At 40.2% G+C, this 22,588-nt stretch overlaps 3 protein-coding genes across 3 annotated transcripts; 1 reads left to right on the forward strand and 2 right to left on the reverse strand.

Moving 5' to 3' along the window:
• Positions 1 to 5,371: 5,371 nt before the first annotated feature.
• LOC310863859 (kelch domain-containing protein 3-like) lies at positions 5,372 to 6,547 on the reverse strand (the record flags this gene model as incomplete). The annotated part of the gene is made up of 1 exon (XM_083772368.1): positions 5,372 to 6,547. One exon carries the CDS (start codon positions 6,545 to 6,547, stop codon positions 5,372 to 5,374), a length of 1,176 nt encoding a protein of 391 aa, XP_083628494.1.
• A 2,084-nt stretch (positions 6,548 to 8,631) lies between these two features.
• Positions 8,632 to 10,252, reverse strand: LOC310864820 (kelch repeat and BTB domain-containing protein 13-like). The gene has a single exon (XM_083773611.1). The coding sequence runs from the start codon at positions 10,141 to 10,143 to the stop codon at positions 8,671 to 8,673; it is 1,473 nt and encodes a 490-aa protein (XP_083629737.1). The 5' UTR covers positions 10,144 to 10,252; the 3' UTR covers positions 8,632 to 8,670.
• Positions 10,253 to 19,513: 9,261 nt separating this feature from the next.
• On the forward strand, positions 19,514 to 21,685 carry LOC310863953 (L-rhamnose-binding lectin CSL2-like; the record flags this gene model as incomplete). Its single annotated transcript, XM_083772488.1, has 6 exons — positions 19,514 to 19,547; positions 19,664 to 19,714; positions 19,888 to 20,023; positions 20,361 to 20,464; positions 21,114 to 21,249; positions 21,541 to 21,685. The coding sequence occupies 6 exons, from the start codon at positions 19,514 to 19,516 to the stop codon at positions 21,683 to 21,685; spliced, it is 606 nt and encodes a 201-aa protein (XP_083628614.1).
• Between the last annotated feature and the right edge of the window lie 903 nt (positions 21,686 to 22,588).

The following is a 22,588-nucleotide window of genomic DNA, read 5'->3' on the forward strand; positions in this document are numbered from 1 at the left end:
TTTCATTAGCATCTAGTTATTGCTCAGCAGCACTGCAATTGCCCTTTAATTGCAATTATTTATGGAATAATAGCAGAACCTGCATGCAACTGTGCCTGACACTGTGGGTTACTTTATTTGAACACGAGTTCAATCCCTTCAGATAGCCTGCCACTGAGCTGAGAAGAAGCCTGCAGGAGACAGACGTGTGTTTGCAGCCTTTTGACAGCAGAACATCTCATATAAATGTGAGAAATGGAACTGCAAGAGACATATAATTAAATCCTGTAATATATTAGCTTTCCAATAGCAGTGGTTTGACATGGCTTGACATACAAATTATAGTTATTGTGAGTTCAGATTGTATTTGCCTACCAGCACAGCAAATCCGTACCTAGTCGTCCCACCAGTCATCCTTGCATGCCCCCACCCCCTTTCTGAACGTTATTGCCCGTGACAGTGTATTCAGACACTCAGAGATGAATCACGGGCAAATTGCTCTACGAGAGGCCGCCATGTGGATAATTCCCTGACCTTTCAAACACGATCACTACCATAAAAACAATAGGCAGTTAGTTATTTATACTGATGACTGACGAGGCAGAAAGGATTCCTGGAGACTGGGACCGGGCGGCGTTCCTTTCTAAATGCAGCCCATAGATCAGGTAGACAGAGCCAGAGCCAGAACTAATTGAGCAGCGCTCCCCGTCTGGACTTAAGCGATTCTCTCACCATGACTGATGGATCAGAGGAAAAGCCTAACCGCTCTCTTGCACGGCCTGGATCATGTCACTCAACCTGTGTGAGTGGTTCAACCGCTCCTATAGACAGCTATGTGTGTCCCTGGGTCTGTCTGTCCCTGGGTCTGTCCCTGGGTCTGTCTGTCTGTCCAAGCATGAGAATAGCGTTATAGCGTTTGTTCACCACCAAGTGTCACTGTTGCAGAGCCTAACACACAGGCACACACAGGCCAGGGAGGAGGGCTATTACAGTAAGTACAGTACAGCACCACTCACTTCAGACGGGTCTGATTTTTTCTGCGGGAACCCCTTTTGGTGTTTCAAGCATTATGTAATACTTTAGCTATTGAAAAATAGCAGATCTACAAGCTCGATCTGCTATTTTTGAAAAATCTTGAAAATGTGGTGCATATCTTTGAATATATATTCTTTCAGAACAAGCATTTTTAACTCAAATCTATGCTTCTGGGGCGCCCCTTAACATCAAAATTGTATGACTGCGAGCAGTGGCGGAAAAAGTACTCACAATGTCTTACTTAAGTAAAAGTATCAAAACTGCAGAAATACCCTCTTACAAGTAAAAGTCTACTTGAGTAAACGTACACAAGCATCGGCATCAAAATGTTCCTAGTACCAGTACACGGAGTACACATTATGCAGAATGTTTTCAAATGTATAAGAATCTTTTGAAAATAGCAGATCTACAAACTCACAGTGCGTCGCATCAGGACACACTGTGAGCTTGTAGGTCGGCTATTTTCAAATGGCCGAAATGTATATAGGGCTGAAGTGGTTAATGCATAATTGTAAAGTAAAAATGTGAAGTGAGGGGCGCTCTTGCCTCTAATCACCGTACATCATCATCAAGAATGGTGGTCCCTTATCCCACGACATACATGCCGATGTGCTCCTCAGACACATGACGTAAATACTCTGTTCATTGTCAATGGCATTTGTCTTCAGACAACACAAACATTAACGCTGTGCGCCCCTCAAAAATACATTTAAAGAAATTATAAAAAAATACAGCACTTGAGTAAATGTACTTGGTTACTTTACACAACTGACTGCGAGTTCCAGTGAGCTGCATATTGAGGCATCCCTGCAATAAGGCAGAACGTGCAATGAGATGACGGTGCTGTAAATGTTTTGATTCACTGTAAGGGTTGCTCAAATTATTGTGCCGGAGCTTCATGATTTTCCTGCTGAGCCAGCATACAATGGTTAACAGTAAATCATGTTAACTAACTCTCATTTCATGAGACACGTAAGAATTATATAAACTGCCATCCGGGCCGGCCGCTCTACCCCTGACTGACCCACTGCCGCCCCATAAAGTCCTTTAGTCACCTTCACAAAGAGTGCTCATTCCACTCACTGAAAGGGAATATAGAGAACTCTTTTTTTTTTTTTTTTTTAAGATATTTTTTTGCGGCTTACGCCTTTTATTGATTTTTTAAGGGACAGACAGTAGGCTGACAGGAAACGGGAGAGAGATGGGGGGATGACATGCGGTAAAGGCCGTGTCGGGTCCGGGAGTCGAACCCGCGGCACACCGCGACTGGATCACCAGTCCGGTGCCCAGACCGTTACGCTACGGCCTGGGCCATATAGAGAACTCTTTGTACCAAGTTATGTGATGATTTGATTGGCTGATGTACAATGATAAGAGCGCCCCTCACTTCACACGAGTGTGATTTTTTAAATGTGTAACGCCTCTTTCTAACGTCTCCAGTCCAAACCAACGGCACTGACCATATAAATTACTCAGTTTCGCTCAATGATTACAACATACAGTCCTATATGAAAAAATAATGCTCACACAGCAAACACAAATCCCACAACAACACAGCAATAAAACAACAAACCATTGAATGGTTTAGATTTAGAACTAAAATACATTTCTGACCATGTGCTTAATACCTCCCGAACCATACCCCCTCACGTCATGTGGGAAAGGTAAGGTATGCTTTCTGAACGCAAAGTCAGAACTAAAACATGGAGAAAAACCTATGAGAAAAGCAGTGTTCAGTTTTACAAGCCACATATCCGGAACAGCAAACGAAATAAAAATATAAAGACCTTTCTCTTTGCTGCTTTGCTGGTTCTAAATCTGCATTCATTCTCTGCTTCTGTGTTCAGTTGAGGTGCTACTTTGCAAACGAAAATAAAGGCGGGTGCTACGGACTACAGGCAGCATCTCTGTCTTTCTCAAAGTAAACTATTATAGCAGTGGTTCCCAAACATCAAGGACGCCCCAAATTGACAGAAATTAGACAGCGGACCCCCTTTGAAAAGATATGCCTGCAGGGACCCCCATAAGAGAACATTTTCACGGCTCTAGCAGTAATTCTCAACCATTTTAATTTCAACAACCCTCATTTAATGGCATTTCTATCTCTGGGACCCCAATTTATATTGTAAAATCAAAGTTAATTTACTCAGAGAGTGTTCAAATGGAACCAAATGGACCCATTAGGGTATATTTGGTTCAATTTGTACACTCTGAGTTACAGACCCATAATGGTCCATTTGGTGCCTAATTATCATTTAGCTGGGGACCGACTGGAACTCTCTAAAGGACCCCTGGGGGTCCCTGGACCCCACTTTGGGAACCACTGTATTATAGGACACAATTAGTTTCCTTAGTAGACATCCATCACTTTGAGTCTTGTACTTTGAGTAAAGTTTACATAGGATCTAAAATACACACTCTTTCAGAATGTCCACAATTAATTTGTAATCAATTTAGGCTTCAATCATATTTATTACTGTAATGTATGTTTAATTTAATTTAAAGTGGCCTAATTAGCGTAGACTACCTATGAGAGCATGCTGTGTGGTCATTTAGCCAGTCTTTAAGAGATGCCATTGTTTCTAAAAAATGGATTGACACTTCTCATTAAATGGAAATCATGTAGCACGGCTTAGCAGCTCAACCTGAACCAACTTGAACTTGCATTTTAACAGTTGACCAGACAAATGCTTAGAGTAGACAACCTATTTGTTTTGTTTTGCTGACACCTGCAGGAAGATTTTGGAGTAGCACTGCAAGGACTGCAGAACGTCTTTGCAAAAGTAACCAGCTAACTTTCACCATTTTCAGTTTGTAGATAAATTGAACCACTATCTGAAATCGTGCAAATTAAAAAGACTGTATATGAGCAATGAAAACAATTCACAAATTCTTCACTATGGCTTACGGAGACTTCTGAACGGCGACTGAACTCAATTGAAGGATTATGATTTTTATTTATATAGCACATTTCCAGACATAGTCACAAAGTAAGGCCTTAATTTACAGAACAGGGTAAAAGACAGCAACATAATAAAAAACATTAGAGAAAACTGCATCAGTAAATAAAATAGCAGGCACAAAATGTAGATTTAAAACATGACAAGATTTTGCACATGTTAAGTTAGGGCATTCCAAAACTCAGGGGCCCGGATTGCAAGATAGCCTACAATATTACTTTATGAATGTAAAGGTGATGAACGATGAATTGTCATCATCACCTTCACTTTACACTGCAGTAATGTCAACGTTGGTTTCTCTTTCATTTGTGGAGGCATTAACCACTTCAGCACTAAAAGAAAAGGAATGACTCATTACCCATATTCAAAAGTCATTTTTCTGGCCATAGAGTGCAAATTTCAAATTGTGCTACTGTTATATACTACACATACTTTTAACATTGCGTAGATGTACCAGAATCAATTGAAAAACCTTTTGTATTGATGTTTTGGAAGGTGATGTTTTTCATATAGGTCTATTGCTCTTCATATTTCTTGTAAAAAGTGATTGTTTATTTATAAGGCTGAAAATCACCACCTGAGAATGAAATATGGGCAAATTTCCTGAATCCTTAGGGTCATGTCAGTATTTCAGTTACGGCACTCCACCCCAGCTGCAGAGTGCATGTCTATGTTTCTGCTGAGTTTTTTGAAGGGGCTAAATTTATGAATATATTAATTTGCATCGCCCGATGTCAATTAGCATCTTTACACTGACTTTGTGTAATCGTGCCTCACGAAAAAATAACTTGACCTCCTGTGTGACAACCGAAAATCTTTTAGCAAGTAAATGGCAATCGTGATCTGTTGCTTGCTTTAACCAGTCTGCAAGTAGTAATAGATTGTCTATTTGGGCCAAGAAATGTGGTGTAGAGGGAAAAAAGAGAGAACCTAGTAGTCAACTCATTTCCAGTATACAAAGTATGATAACCAACAGAAAAAAATCAAGAAAAAAAAGCACAAAAGGTTTCCACCTTTGCAGTCATTTCCCTCTTGTCCTATACAAATATTTCATGAAGTCCTCTTCTATAACTATCAGTCACAAAGCATCTCTTCATTCCTCGTGGAGATCAAATGGCGTTAACATTTCTATTCTAGAGATCCTGGTGAAGTTCAGTAGGTAGCAGAGTTCTCTAGTCTCGTATGATGCTGCTTAGTTCCTGGTGGTTATCACTGAGCACATTCTTGTGCTCTGCTTTCTTTCCCATCTGAATGAAGGGAGCCTTCTTAGGGGATCCGTTTCCCATTCTTCTGTTCCATTACCTGGAACTTGTTCTCTGCCGTTGTCATCGTTTCTTGTTTTTTGTGGGCCTGTTTCCGATGCAGCCCTCAGTGTGCGAGCGTTTTCTTGTTATTCTCTATACCTTTCGTCGCTCATCACCTGCCAAAACTTGGGGGGGTGTGTGCATGTCGTTGGGATGTGCATGTCGTTGCTCTCTTTTCCTGATTCTGGAAATGGCAGTCATGGATGCCAACTCCCACCTGATGTCATGTGGGAGTCCCGACAGCTCCAGACCGTTTTGAATAACCGCTAGCTTGCACAATGTCTTCAGAGTAGGATTTAAGTCTAAGATGTACAGGTCAGACACCTTAGCGTCGTCTTCAGCTTCATCATGTTCAGCATCAGCTGGAATAGATGTGTATCTGTAGCCCCCAAAGAGGATGATACGATCTCCCACCCGGCAACAGCACATCCTAGACATCCATGAACACGGGACTCTCCCCTTGGGCCCAACCTTCGTCCAGGACGACGTATCTGGATTGAATTTCCACAGATCATTGAAGGTCTGGTCTAGAAAACAGTTGTGGCCACCAAATATATAGAGCTCTCCATTGTAGGCAAAGGCTGAATGACATGCACGTCTTTCTGGAAAAGACTGTGCAGAAGGCGTGCTATCCCAGCAGTTGGTCTCTCTGTCAAACACACTGAAGTGGTTGTAGTAGTCTAATTCGCCCCGGCCTCTGCCTCCAAATACAAACATCTTTGTCCGGATGATGGTGGCAGAGTGACACAATGAAGCAGGTGCGGGAGTGCCTAAGGTATTAATTAATGTCCAGATCATTGTGGTGGAGTCCAACCTGAAGATATCATTAATGTATCCGGTCGTCATGTTGTATCCTCCAAATATATACATGGCCTTATCTAAGACACCGGCCGAGTGGCCCTGGCTCGCGCCTGGAACAGCCCCGGAAATTTGGGGCTTGAACCACATGTGGGTTTCAACAACAAATCCATAAAGCTGTCCACAGTCCTCGCCAGAGTAAGTAAACCCTCCCCAGATGTAGATAATATTGTCTATCAGCACAGCTGTGTGTCCTGTGCGCTGGGAGGGAACCTCATGGTGATATCCCGTCACTGGTGGCAACTTCATCCAGATCAAAGGCACCGTGTTGAAGATGTGCACGTCAATCTGATCCACGTAGGTCTCCCCAGAACTTAACCCTCCAAAGGCATACACCTTGTGCCCGACTGCCACAGCAGCATTACGGCTCTTCTCTGGTCCTCCTTTCAGATGCACTGTCCAGTGAAACATTTCAACGACCAGCACCACCACAGATCAACACGGAAACGTTCACCGAGTGTGTGCGCTATTGCTTATATTGTTACAGCGACAAAAACGTCACACAAAGATTGGCCAACACGGGTTTGGTCAATATAGTCAGTATAGACCAATACTAATCAAATAAGTCAGCATAATGTACAATTAAGCTTATATTTGTGTCATTAGTAGCTATAATATCAGTGAATGATTCATTGGCATTTAATTAAAGATGGAGTGCCGTGATCCCACCCCCCCAAAAAAAACATGATCATCAGGTGCTGATGATCATACAGATTATACTAGGAAGACTTTTTTTCTTCAAAAAAAGTGTACATATTGTTAAATTTATGTTTTAATGTGGCCACACCCACCAGTTCATTAAGTATAGACCGATTCGGGTGCCCTGGGCGCGGCCATTACTGAGGGGTAATCCATGGAGCAGGTGCTCCGTAGGCCAGGTGTAGCTAATCAGTGCTGCTGCACTCAATGGTACACCTCAGTAATGGCCGCACCCAGGAAACCCTCTGTGAATCGGTCTATACCTGGTGTTCACCTTAGCACCACCCACCTGAACTTAAGCCTGGCCCAAAGCTGTTGTTGATAATGTATTTGTATACACTATTAATGTAGTGTATTTCAATTGGGCCTTTTGACTCAAAGGCTTTCAGCTTTCAGGAAGAAACCAAAAATACACAGGGAAGACATATCTTTAACAATCTCACTCTGTTATGGCGACTTATGCACGACCCATGAAGCCTTGAATTCATGGTGATTTTAGACATCTTTCGGCCGGTCTTCAAGTATCACCTTAGTATACAGCCATGATCTTGACCTTTGAACCGATATAAGTTTTGTGTTTCACATATTCTTTTTGAGGGGCACTACGCGCTAGCCCCTCCTATGCTCAGCTTTCTAGGTCTGTGTGAACTGAACACAAACATTGGCTTGTGAATGGCTGATCACCCCACAGCGATGATTTGATTGGCTGAGAAAAGTATGTATTAAAGTGAGGGCAGAAAAGTGAAGACGCCAAAAGTGATTGGCCAGAATGACATTTGTGATGATTTGATTGGCTGAGCACTGAATGTGATGTATGATGATGTATGATGATAAAATTGCCTCTCACTTCACACAAGTGTGATTTTATTAATCAAGTGAAATATGAAGGAAATTGCCTCAACTGTCCTAGGCTTGAGATGTGGCATTCTCCAGGCAGCATAGAGTAAAATTACAGCAATCTCTGAATGTATTTTTTCAGTGAATCTCCTTTTAATTTTCACCAACATTGATCTTGTGAAGTAGTTTTATCCTATATAGTTCTGAGCTTGTAGATTTAAAACTAAAGATTTTGGAAATGTGACACCAGGGTTAAAGTCAGAGTTTAATTAAATGTAACATTGTTAAATTGTGATATAATCAAACATAAATATATCAAACATATCAGAAAAGAAATAATGTGGATATATCCCCACCGGTGATAAAACAATTAAAAAGACCAGAGGTATGGATTTCCTCTCCACCCAAAATGCTAGACTTACTATAAGAGTATATAAACTAATGATAATAGCAGATTTATATAAGCTCAAAACAGCTTGATCAGGCTAGTTTTCTGCGACACCATTGTGTGACGAAGAATAACTTGGCAATCATGCTAATCGATTTAGTCGATTATAAAAATCTATGATTCGTTGATATATAAAAAAGACACTTCTCAATTGTTCGATTAATCAAAAACTGATAGAAATTCAACTGATAAAGAAAATAATCAATAGTTGCAGCTCTATGTAGAAAGCCATTGGACAAAGTATACGGTACAGTACTCAAGTAAAGACTGAGTCAAAAGTACAAATTACGAAGTACATTTTCATTGTCAGACATTTTCTGAAATATTGACAATAGCATACAAATCAGCAATTTTCACTATATTTAAAATGGGGCTTAAGTAATTCATAATATAGTTTTGTATGTTTCGGTCCCCAGAGTCAAAATATTTATATTTGACATAGCAGACATAGCAGAGTGAAAGGCATCAGCTTGAGAAAAAGCAAAAACAAAAAAAAGACTAATACTCCAAATAACTTGCACGGTAGCCTGCCCTACTCCAGTAAATGTACTTAGATAGTGTCCACCACTGGCTGTTGGACATGGTCTTTTGGCAGTGTGAGCAGAAACGTCCACACAGAGCCACTTTTTGGGAAGCCTTTCCGCTGACGCCTGGGCTTCCACGTCTTCCCCTCAACCACATACTCCAGAGTCTCAGTCCTGTTCAGTGTGAGCACAGAGTCGCCTCTCACCAGCGACGTGAACAGGGCGCCCTTGCTGTTGGCAAAGTGTCCCGGCAGGGCTGTCCATTGGCCCGTGGTCAGATTGTAGCAGTCCACCATGCATCTCAGAAAGTCGTCCGACGGCCCGTTCCGCATGACGTAAAGGTCGTCCCTGTGGCCCACCATGCAGTGGCCATAGCTCTGCGGCCTGATCAGAGTGGTGACCAGGGACCATCTGTCCTGCCCTGGGTGGTACTCGTAGATATCAGTGGTGTCCCTTGGCTTCCACAGACACACAAATATCCGACCCATGGCTTTGGCGCATGCCGCTCCTGCAGCGGGTCGTGGCAAGTGCGCCGCAAAGGTCCACCTTCCGGTTCTGACTTCATACGCCTCCACAGACGACATGACCTTTCGATCGCACTCTCCGCCAATCGCATAAAGGTAGCCGCGATGTCCCACCAGAGAAAAGTTGGAGCGTAGCTGTCTTAAGCTGGGCATCGCGCTCCATTCATCGTTTTCAACACTGTAGCAAAAACACGAGTCTGTAGCTTGTTTGCTGATTCTCTGGACCCCTCCCACGATGTAGAGTTTGTTGTCTAGAACGGTCACTCCGGCCATCGCTGTACTTGCTTCTGGCGGCAAGTCTGTCAACATCTTCCATTCATTCCCATTCTCATCCAGATACCACACAGTCCTGGAACCAACATGGACAGTTTCGTCGATGCCACAGGTGGCATGTGCACCAACTGCAACGAAACTGCTAGGACGTAAAGACTCTACGTAAGAGACCAGCTCTTTGGGTAAATGTATGTTGACCTCAGCCTTGAGGTCGCAGTACATGTTTCTGATGTACAGAGCAGCTGCGTGGTAGAGTTCCATCAGGCCAAACGTTGCAGCGGTGTGATACATGAGTAAACAGTTATCGGAGTCAACAAGGTCAACAAGATGTTTGCCAAGTTGCGACACCTGCAAAAACGCAGCACATTCAATGGCCTCCACGAGTTCGTCAGCATCGAGCATGGGTCTCTCGCCTCTTACAACTGCCAGGGCTATCAGGAAACCTCGAGGGCAGAGACATTTGAGATGGATTTCGTCTTGCCAACACTCTTTCATTCCAGAGCGATACAGAGCTCGGAAATAGTCACAACTCTGTATTAAAAAACTCCTTTCTTCCAAAAAATATGTGCCTCCCACGACCACCGTCAGTTGATCTGCTGTTGAAAGAACTCCCGGGGCAGCAACAGCACATGGAAAATGTCCTCTGCTCTCTATAGAGTCACAGCTGTCCCATTCCGCAGCCTCGTTACAGCACAATGCCATTGTTACGTCTCTCAACTGCACCACGGCGTCCACGGAGGCTGTTAAACTAGTGACTTTGACAGAATAAGCTGTTGGAACTATTTCCAAAATGCCTGAACACGAGCAAGAGAGCTAGCTAGATAACCCGGCACGAAGTTGGTCCACTGTGTGTGTAAGGGAAGTTCAATTCTTTTCACAGCAATCAAAATAGAAGCAGCTAGCTATATATAGCGCAGGGCGAGTGGCACACATGTAGTGCAGGGGGCGGCGGTGGCTCAGGGGTAGAGTGCCTGGATGGTAACCGTAAGGTTGCCAGTTCGAACCCGGGCTCCCCCAGAGTTACTGTCGAAGTGTCCTTGAGCAAGACACTGAACCCCTAATTGCTCCCGATGTGCTAGTTGGTGCCTTGCATGGTTTCCGCTGCCATCGGTGTATGAATGTGTGTGTGAATGGGTGAATGTAATGCACAATCTCTGTAAAGCGCCTTGGATAAAGGCGCTATATAAATGCACCATTTACCATTTACCAAGAAGGCAAACAGTCAACTGCTGAAAACAAAGCATTGCGTTAGTTCATGCCAGTCAGAAGCCCCAGCTGTAAGCAGCTGTCAAACTGCTGATTGAATAAATGTTTCTGATAGCCATGCATCATTCTTTTTAAATGGAATAAATACAATCACACTCATGTGTAGTGAGGGGCGCTCTTATCGTCATACATCATCATTATTCACATTCCGTGCTCAGCCAAACAAATCATCACAAATGTCATTACGGCCAATCACTTTTGCCGTCTTCACCTTTCTGCCCTCACTTTTATCCGCCAATTAAATCATCGCTATGGGCCGGGGTGATCAGCCAATCTTTGTGTTCACACAGACCCAGAAAGCTGGGCATAGGAGAGGCTAGCTCCCCTCAGAAAACAGTCACAGGCTCACACATTAGGACAATATCGGTCACCAGAACCTTGGATGTGTGTTTTCAATGAGTCTACTAACATGGTTAAGAGTTTGAGGTTCAATGGATTCATATATTCATTAAAGTTTTATTTATTCTCGATATTGCACTGAATAATTAAACTCATTTTCAGTGTAAAATTAATTACATAGGTTACAAATAGAAGCTAAAACTAATTTCAAAACGATCTAAAAACAGTTACATATTGTGGGGATCTGTATGCTCACCAAGGTTTTAAAACGACTCAGGGGTACCAATGTGGTCAATTTTAATGTAGTTTGCAGGTCATTCCATGTATTAGGGCCAAAAGCCAAAAGCCAAAAGCAGATCTACCAAGTTCAGAGTTAACTTTTGGTACCTTGAATTTGGGGAAATGAATTGATCTGGTGTGGTAGGGTTCAGAGTCCCATTTCAGAAATGATGAGATGTATTTAGGACAATCTCGAGGCATGGCTTTATACAAGAACAGGTGCCAATGCGGTTGTCGTCTCCTGTCAGGGAGGACCATCCAAACTTGTTATATAAGATACATCACCTATAAAAACAATCAAATCAATGAGTGATAAACAGAGTCATGGGATTTAAGAGTGGATGCTGCTGCATGTCTATAGATTACTGTATGTCTCCATAATCCAAGACAGACTGCAGGAACACTGCCTCAATACCCTCTTTCTGCTAATAACTGGCTAATAACAGGATAACTGGCTTTATTTAACCCATTTTGAGCGGTGTTAGCATTATGTTATGCTTTAGCTATTGAAAAATAGCAGATCTACAAGCTCATAGCGCGGCACCGAGTGCCGCACTACGAGCTTGTAGGTCTGCTATTTTTGAAAAATCAAAGAACGACTGACATAGAAACATAGCTTTTTCAGAAAACTGTCAGGATTTAGAAGAATTTTTTTTAATCTGATCTCAGGTCAAAATGGGTCAATTTACCAGCAAGGACCTCTACATGGTGTTTAAAAGTAAGTCTCTCATCAATCCAAATACCAAGATATTTATTTAGATTTATATATAGGAGAAGGGGGGGGGGAAGCTTTTCCGGGAATCTGTGGGTGGACCTTCATTCATTCCCTTTCCCATCCACCAGCTGTCTAAAAACCCGGAAGAGACGCAGGCCACGAGCGGCTTTTGGCCGCGCATGGAATCCTAGGTGTGCTTACACCCAGAGAGAGAGAGAGAGAGAGAGAGAGAGAGAGAGAGAGAGAGAGTGAGAGAGATAAAGAAAGAAAGAAAGAAGGAAGGAAAGAAAGAAAGAAAGAAAGAAAGAAAGAAAGAAAGAAAGAAAGAAAGAAAGAAAGAAAGAAAGAAAGAAAGAAAGAAAGAAAGAAAGAAAGAAAGAAAAGGCTTCCATAGACACATTCTTTGCCACCATGAACCAATACACCCACCCTGTCACAACTCACAACAAACCTCAGCAACCACAACACAACACACATAACCTATACTGTTTATCAGTCTTCAATTGAAAATTTACATTTTGGAATTGATGGCGGTTACGTCAAAGCCCAAAACCTCTAGTTCGAACCAAAAAGAAATAGCAAGTTCACTCATAGGATTATTGAAGTGATCAGGAACCACATTCACACATACCCTATAGCTGTTACAACTCACATACCTTCAATGGCAGATACAACACAACATACAAACTGTAGATTCACATCAGCATCACACCATAGCCAGAAACAGTTACTGAACCTGTTGTTTCTTTGCCAACAAGCAGCAGCAGCAGCAAAAAAGAAAATGTTCCTACGTACCTTGAGCAGTCTTCTACTTGACTTCATCAGTTTTGATGCCAGGGTCAAACTTTGTAACCCATGGATAGAAAGTTCATGTCATGATGAGGCCTCCAGCGGCGTCTCCAGTCATCTCCATCCTCCATACAGCTGGCTAGCTGCATGGCCAGTACTTTCCTCCTCGTATAAATGGCACCGACCAGCCTCATTCTCCTGGCTGCCATCTTCTCACTCAGCCTTGGATGTTTAGTGCTGCACATAGTCCATCCTGGTGTAGTGCAGTGGTCAGGGATTTAGGGCAGGCTCTATAGGGTCCAGCATTCACAGCATGTCAAAAGAGAACTAGCCTCTGAAACCCTGAGAAGCGGATCTTGGGGGTCTGGGGTCATCACCCTGGCTTGTGGACCTGTGGAGCAGGTAGAAGGAAAGTAGCTACTAACATGTCTACTGTGGATTTGTATGAAACAAAAGCTTTGCAGATTGAAAGAGGACAATTCAAGCTTTCCCTACAGCTGCAATGTTGGTGAGTTTAACGTCGTTTAATACATGCAGATGCAAAAGCAAGTGGGAGTCAATTGACGATATTCAGACCGCGGCCATCTTGCCAGCAAAGTGCTAACTAGGTGCAACTTCCCATTGACAGCCCATTCATCCAAACAGAAAAGTCATATCTAATTGTATTAAACAACGTCAAACTATCAGCAACATTGCAGCTGTACGGAAAGCTTGAATTATCCTCTTTCAATCTGTAAAGTTTTTGTTTCATAAAAATCCACCGTAGACATATGGGCTTCCTAAATTCTGTGCATTTTATTTTTGTCAGAGTTTGGGAGTGCTCGTTGGATCAGATAGGACTTTTCTGTTTGGATGAATGGGCTGGCACCTGACAATGGGAAGTTGCACCTTGTTAGGACCTGGCTGGCAAGATGGCCACAGTCTGAATATCATCAATGGAGGGTATTGCAAGTTTGCAACTCTAGATTCATCCCATTATAAAAAGAATCTAGAGTTGCAAATTGCGGCTAACAACAATTCGTATACTGCATCCCTCCGGTTACAAGTTACAACAAACAGTATCCAGCCTGTAGTACAGTAACAGTATAGGCCTACATATAGCCTATTATATCCTGTCACAACATACACAGCCTAGTATACATAGGTGTATGTTTACGTAATGTTAGTTTTATTATTTTATATCGGATAAATAATATGTTTTAGGAAGGAATTAAGCTGTGGGGACTTTGGACATGCCTGCCCTGGACCTGGGTATGCCTTGAAATAAATCGAGTCATTGTTAAACAGTTAAGAATAATGTTTCATACAAGTATTTGGTGCTGTGACACACCAAACTGTATTTATGTAAGTAAGCCCTGCAATGCTTGCATGCAGTGCACACAGCACTTCAAGCACCCGTTTGTTCTTGTTCATTTCTCACACTCACTCACACACACACACACACACACACACACACGTAACTCACCTGCAGAATAAAAACAAATCGACCAAGCAGTTTGTTATGATGAAGATGAATTGACTTCTCTTTCAAACTGTCACACACTTTTGCGTGTTGTGAACTTGTGACTGAGCGGTTTTCACTTCCAAACAACCCACACTACTCCACTCAACTTCCATGAGGTGTAAAGTTACACTATAAGTTGTTTATATATTTCACTCTTTTACTACCAAACTCCAAACATAAGGAACTCGTGTTTCTCTCTCTCTGTTTGCAGCAGGTGTACTGAGCGTGGAGGGGGAAGGGGCGTGGCTAAGGGAGGATTTTAAAGAGCGCGCTTGAAGCCTGCTGGTGCACACGAGGCTAGTGTAGGCCTACACTCCATTTCTAACTAATAATCTAACTAATAATTCTAGTAATTTGAATGTATGTCTGAAACACTGTCGTTGCTCCTCACTAGCTGCACGGTGCACCAATCACTCTGACTTTTCACACAGGCATTGCCCATAACATAGGTCTTAAGGAAGCCCTTTTTTCAATTTAACAAATTATGAATTAATATTTTATTTATTAGTGAATGAAAATTTCCCATCGACTTACATGGGAGAATGCGAAAACTGTGTGTGTGCGCGCGCGCGCGCGTGCGTGTGTGTGTGTGTGAGACGCAACTTGGCCTGTTGTAGCGCCACCATGAGGCTGATTTGAAAACTGTCAAGTGGCATTTCTTCCTCAGCCTATAGTGGGAATAGGCATGCACGGCTTGGGCAGCCGTGGATATGCACGGCACGGGATACACTGCCATATTCTAAAATGAATATTTTATTTGATGTGCTTTTGAACTCGCCTGAACCCCATGCAGCATCCGTATTGCGGGGGAAAATAGCAGAGAGCTGAAAATAGTAGATCGACAAACTCACAACCCGACACCTTATGACTTCCCAGGCGAAAAAGAAATATATTTAGTATACTTTTTTAAAGTATACTAAATGTACTTATTTGTACTTGAAACTATTTGAATTTAAATTGTGCTATTTTGAAACTACTTAAGTTGTACTTTTTATACTTAAGTTGCACTTAAGATGTGCTAAAACATATCTTAAATATATTTTTTCTATACTTTTTAACCCTTTTGTGACAAAAAAAATAGTGTTAAATTGAAAATATACTTCCAGTATTCCAAGTATACTTTTGAAAAGCATACTTAGATTATATTTATAGTGTATTTTCGAATATATCGAGTGTATATCAAGTATTGAATAAATGCATTTAAAATATACTACCAATGTGTTAATAGAATAACATTATGAACTAATGTGCTTAAAATATACTTTGTTATCTCGAATACACTATCAGATCTACTTAAACATATCTTAAATATATTTTTTCTATACTTTTTAACCCTTTTCTGACAAAAAATAGTGTTAAATTGAAAATATACTTCCAGTATCCCAAGTATACTTTTTCCGATGAGTGAAAAGCATACTTATATTATATTTATAGTGTATTTTTATAGTGTATTATAAGTGTATATCAAGTATTAAATAAATACATTTAAAATATACTACCAATGTGTTAATATAATAACATTACAAACTAATGTGCTTAAAATATATTTGATAGTATACTTGAAACTAATACAAGTATACTTCAAATTAATGACTTTTATACTCCAAATAAAATTTAAGCATTATATATAATATATATGCAAATTTATACTTTTCCAAAGTATATATTATATATATTATATATATACTTCGGAAAAGTATAAATTTGCATATATTTGCATATATAACTCTTAATTGGAGCAACCATGTTACTATACATATGAATGGGAAAAGGGGAGAGGGACTGATCAAACCAACAGACATTTAGATTCATGGTTTTACTAACAAATCACATAAAACAACATAAATCACCAAATAACTCCACAACAAAACCCTAAACACAATTACCCATAACATAACTCCAGTATACATTCTAATATTCAAATAATAACACAAATAAGAACAATAACACACGGTCCTTTGTATGTATAGTTTCATCATATAGATATTCCACTGTTACCTTCTTAGCTTACGCATGTTTCATGATAAATGCTTTTATGTGATGTATTCCCATGCTTTTGTTCTTGCCTAAATGTAAATCGCTCTGGATTAAGAGCGTCTGCTAAATGCCTAAATTGTAAATTGTAAATTGGTCCTTGGTTCCCCAGTGTATGCTGGGAAATGGACTTCCTCTAGCCACTCCCATTTCACCTGGCAGTATTTATAACACATTAGTACTTAATATACTTAAACTTAATATACTGAAAGTTTATCCTTGTATTGTATTTATAATGTATTAAAAATACAATCTACAAATATATTTACTTAAAATATGCTAAGAGTGCATTTAAAAAATACAATCTACAAATATATTTTTAATTATTATATTAAAGTACATCTTACAATAAATGCATGTTCAGGAGAACTCGCTATGAATATATTGCTAATGGACTTAAAATATAATAATCACAAATGTATTTTTAATTATTATATTAAAGTACATCTTACAATAAATGCATGTTCAGGAGAACTTGCTATGAATATATTGCTAATGGACTTAAAATATAATAATCACCAATGTATTTTTAATTATTATAATTAAAGTACATCTTACAATAAATGCATGTTCAGGAGAACTTGCTATGAATATATTGCTAATGGACTTAAAATATAATAATCACAAATGTATTTTTAATTATTATATTAAAGTACATCTTACAATAAATGCATGTTCAGGAGAACTTGCTATGAATATATTGCTAATGGACTTAAAATATAATAATCACCAATGTATTTTTAATTATTATAATTGAAGTAAATCTTACAATAAATGCATGTTCAGGAGAACTTGCTATGAATTATTACTAATGGACTTAAAATATAATAATCACAAATGTATTTTTAATTATTATATTAAAGTACATCTTACAATAAATGCATGTTCAGGAGAACTTGCTATAAATATATTGCTAATGGACTTAAAATATAATAATCACCAATATATTTTTAATTATTATAATTAAAGTACATCTTACAATAAATGCATGTTCAGGAGAACTTGTTGTGAATATATTGATAAAGTACTTAAAATATAATAATCTCAAATGTATTTGTGATTATATGTATTTAAGTTAGACAAAAGTAAACATAAAATTAATGCACTCATGAAAAGTATATTTTCATACTATTTGAAATATATTTCTCATTTAGTACACTTATCACAAATGTGCTAAATCACAAATTAATTTATGTTCACTTATATTATATTTAGCAAAAATGTACTATTAATATGATTAGAGACACTACAAGTATACATTTAACATACTTTCTGTGCTAAAAGTGTACTTAAGTATGGAATAAATATATTTATTTTTCGCCTGGGTTGCTTGGTTAAATAAAGTTTAAATGAAAAAAATAAATGAAAAAAGAACATGCACTCACAGAGCAGGATCTAACAGGCCCCCTTTCCACCGGTTGGGTTCAGTTATTTTTGGTTCTTAGTCCATGAGCCAGAGCTCCAAAATTGGAACATTAATTATAAATTGAGTGTGCAAAACCATTAGATTGTTTTCACCATGAAACCTCCCCAATTGAGTACTTACACGAAGACAATGATTTATTGTATTATAAAGCTACTAGCCTACTGTAGATGGGTTATCATGTATAATTTACTTGTATTGATCCTATAAACAATTTAATATAGGTCTAGTTCTTCTCACCAATTTTGGAGCTCTGGCTCTTGGACTAAGAACCAAAAAGAACTGAACCGGTTCCAAACGGTGGAAAGGCGGTCACAGTGTCCTGAGGTCAATGTACATTTGACTGACAGCTGGAGGCCATGAGCATAGTGTCATGCATCTATGTGTCATGTGTGTGCATATGTAAAAGTGTGTGCAAACACACACCACAAAACCCATTTTTTCATCTTCTGCGGTACAACCAGTTTAATTAATGTATAGCGTGTATGTGTGTGTGTGTGTGTGTGTGTGTGTGTGTGTGTGTGTGTGTGTGTGTGTGTGTGTGTGTGTGTGTGCGTGTGTGTGTGTGTGTGTGTTCTTCTCACTCTGTCTCCTCAGTGACTGAAGAAGTTAAGTGTACGTCAGTTTAGAATCTAAACTTTAGATTAAGCACGTACAGAAGAGGACTAGCATGATGTCATTACTTCAACTCAACTCTGTTATCTGTGAGTAAACTACGATCACATTGTTTAAACAATGAGATGGTCTCATATTAAAGTATCTATTAGAGATAAATAAATCATCTCATTGTTTGTGGACAACTGCAAGACTTTGGAGCTTCTCACTCCATCGTTAACTTTAAGTCCTGAATAGCATCAAGACCAAATTATAACCAATTAGTTGACTTGTACGTGGTTCCATTTACAGTATTCATGTTGTTTTAAGTTGTCTACTTCTAGTACACTGTACACTAGGCCACGTCTCATGTTTGGGTTACGGACCCATTTCTATGGGTCACGAGTAAATATCCCATTTCAGTTTACTGCTATTTTTTTTACAAAAAAAAACCCTAACATTTTCAGTAATTAAAAGTAATTCAAACATTACAGATATTATTTTTTTCCTCAACAGAATTTCATAAATTTGTAAGAGATTCCATATAAAAACATTAAACAAACCGTGTGAAGACATAAATGTTTTTGGGAACCACTGGTCTAGTATGTTGGAAAGGATGATTTATTATAGATTTTTCAGTATATGTCTCTACTCCCCACCAACACACTGACTTTACACACACATTTGCACTCAAAGGACCACAATGGAAATATGCTGTCTGGATTGTTTTGTGTGTTTTATCCTTTTGACAGATGTGTACAAATATTGATGAAGTATTGTTCACGTTTGTTGGCATTTCTGTTACAGTGGTGTTTGTACTCTACTGGCTCCCAGCCACAGCAAGTAAACAACACGCACTCATGCACGCACAGGGGGATGTTCTAGTAGGATTGCCTCATTATTACATAAAACATATAGGCACTGATCTCCAGAGATGTGGAAAAATGTCAAGAAGGTCAGATGTGGAGTCATCCTTCTGGCATCTCTGGCATGTTTTGGGTCCACTTGTCCTAGAGGGAAGGGTCACTGCAAAGCAATACATGAACCTGAATGATCACCTTTATCCAATGATGAAACACTTCTATCCTACACCAGCCACCTATAGGCAAAGAGTGAATGTTTTGTTAGAATGGTTATAATCCCTCCAGTAGAGTTCCACAGACGTACAATCTATACGGTATGTCAAGGTGCATAGAAGCTACAGTATACTGGCATCTCAACTTATACAGTAGGCCTACTAAGACTCTTTGTCCTTCAACTTGTGTTTCCCTGAGTGCAGACACAGTGGTGACTTGTAAGACTGGAGCATTGAAGCAGATCTTGGACTGTGGTAAAAGACAACACACACTCACTCGTACAGACACACATATTGTATGCACATGTGCACGCATGCACCTTTAATATCACATGAACCTGTCTCGATGTGTCTGTCTGTCTGTCTGTCCGTCCGTCCGTCCGTCCGTCTGTCCGTCTGTCCGTCCGTCTGTCTGTCTGTCTGTGTAGAGAAGGCTCTCATCAGGGTGCAGTCAGTAGAAGCAGGACACAGAGAGACAGATGCCTGTGTTGATGGCATACCTCCTCTACAGACCCTGCCTCCTCTCTGTAACATGACCAGTACCCTGCAACGCATGCAAAAGAGGTACACACACACACACACACACACACACACACACACACACACACACACACACACACACACACACACGCACGCACGCACGCACGCGCGCGCACGCACACACACACACACACACACACACACACACACACACACACACACACACACACACACACACACACACACACACACACACACGTTGTGACAGCTTGGCTCTGACTAATTTCAAAATGTTTAACTCAATACATGTCTTTTATAATGGAACATCCTTTGAGGCAGACTTGTCAGTCACACTGGTGAAGGTTATTGTATGTATACCCAGTTTATCAATATGATGTATTTATTGATAACTTGTGTTCAGTTGCACAGGACGCAAAACCTGCGTGTTCAACACAGAGTTCTGTGACACTGCTTGCCTGCGGAAATGTCTCTACATGAGAACGACCTACACCTGCACATTTGGAGGTAGTGAGTGTGTGTGTGTGTGTGTGTGTGTGTGTGTGTGTGTGTGTGTGTGTGTGTGTGTGTGTGTGTGTGTGTGTGTGTGTGTGTGTGTGTGTGTGTGTGTGTGAGAGAGAGAGAGAGAGAGAGAGAGAGAGAGAGAGATATTTCCAGACCATAGACACCACCTGCTTCTCAAGCTTCACGGAGCTTCAGTCTGATAATCACATTTATCAGGCTACCAGCTGAGGGACTGAGAAAAACTATAAACAGACAGACAACTAACAGATGTGTTTCTTATTGCAGCTTTAAAGCATGTCTGTCAGAAAGACAAGGCTGTCCTTTACTGTGGTGAGTGCTTCAAATTTAAATTAATTATGTGCATGAGTGTTGCATGAGTGCCCCTCAATGTTTTTGAGGGGCACTAGCCCCTCCTATACACAGGTTTAATGTTTGTCTTTAGTTCAAGTTTGTTTTTTAAACGCCATTGACAATGAAGGGAAAATGTACGTCATAATGTGCCGCATTACATCATATTGTCTCTGTATTGTTAATGGCTTTCAATGTTTGCACCGTTTGTTGTACATCACCATTACATCACCTAATCAACATGAGTTACACTTTAATATATTAGCGCCCCTCACTTCACACGGGTGTGATTTTTGTCCTCCAGGCGACAGGGTGATCAAGATGCTGAGAGCCAACTATGGCAGGTTGAACCGTAGGTGGTGTAGATACAGAGCTCCTAGACGTTTCAGGCATACAAAACCCTGTCGGACTCCTAACGCCTTCAAAGAGATGAGTAGAAGGTAAAACTATACAAGAACAAAGATGAAGACATTATGGCTCTTTTCCATAGGCCTATCAATAAATAATGTCTGTACTGTAGTTTACTTTTGTATATACAGTACTGTATCTCAAACAGTAATTCCACATTTTCTATCTAAAATGGAACCAAATTGAACCCAACATTGCTCCATTTGTATACAGTTAGTCATGGGGGTCTGTGAAATGTAAATGTTTGAGAATCACTAATCTATACATATATATACTCGTCTACCTACCTACCTACCTTTATCTTTCTCTCTAATGTGTTATAGGTGCGATGGGAAGCATAAATGTTCCGTGCGAGCATCCAATCATGTATTCACCAACCCATGTCCTGGAGTACGTAAATACCTGCATTACTCCTACATCTGTGTACCTGCCAGTAAGAAACCTGTGAAGCCCAGTAAAGGAAAGTGACTGGGAAGTGGAGACGAGGGGCATCGGTCATCTACATTATATTATTCAGTAGCCTACTGTATTACTATAATGTATCTCTACTCGGATAAATGAAGTGATTGTGACTCGAGTTGTTTTTTTATTTTGTTTGTTTTGAGTATGTGAGAATGGTTTATTCTGCCGAATGCTCCATCGCACGACAATGTGTTGTGCACCAAAGGTCCACAGGTTCACGTGTTGCATCCACAAGTTGTGGGCTGGTAGATCAGCTATTTTTGCCATGACAGACACCACACCACAGTATGACAAAGAATAGATCAGGCTCAAGTCAGTTACTAAAAATACTAAACATACAGTAGACTAGTAGAGTAATAAACTAAACATGGGAGTAATAGAACTAAAAGATGGAGCCGGGATGTGAGCCTAATATAACTCCCTAAAACATTGCAACGTTTTGCACTATAGTACCAGGGTATTCTAGTCTCTAGTTGTATAATAAACCTATTTGTTTTAATACTCGTATTGCTTTATGGCACATGGCAGATAGTCCTTGCAGGTATTGGTGCAAATGTGAACTAAATCCAAGTATTACATCCAACCTGGGTCCAGTAAAGACTTATAGCTCCATCTACTGGGGAATGAGGAACACTGCAATGTAATCATTCATTTCACTAAGACCCCTTTTGGTTGGTTCCCAATGAGAACCGGTTCAGTTCTTTTTGGTTCTTAGTCCATGAGCCAGAGCTCCAAAATTGGAACTTTAATTGTGATTTGAGTGTGCAAAACCATAGGCCTACCTATATTAGATTGTCATCACCCTGAAACGTTGGTGATAAAGGGGTGGAAAAGGGGTCTAAGAGCTGATTCTAGTGGTAGTGTGTAGTTCATTATTTATGTAGTAATAGTAGTGTGTGGTTTATTAGT

This window comes from Protomyctophum parallelum (genome assembly GCF_964188405.1).
Source record: "Protomyctophum parallelum genome assembly, chromosome: 1".
In the NCBI taxonomy this organism is placed as follows: Eukaryota; Metazoa; Chordata; class Actinopteri; order Myctophiformes; family Myctophidae; genus Protomyctophum; species Protomyctophum parallelum.

Excerpts from the sequence above, each read along its gene's own strand:
- LOC310864820 (XM_083773611.1), bottom strand. The coding sequence starts at position 10,143 with ATGGCATTGTGCTGTAACGAGGCTGCGGAATGGGACAGCTGTGACTCT.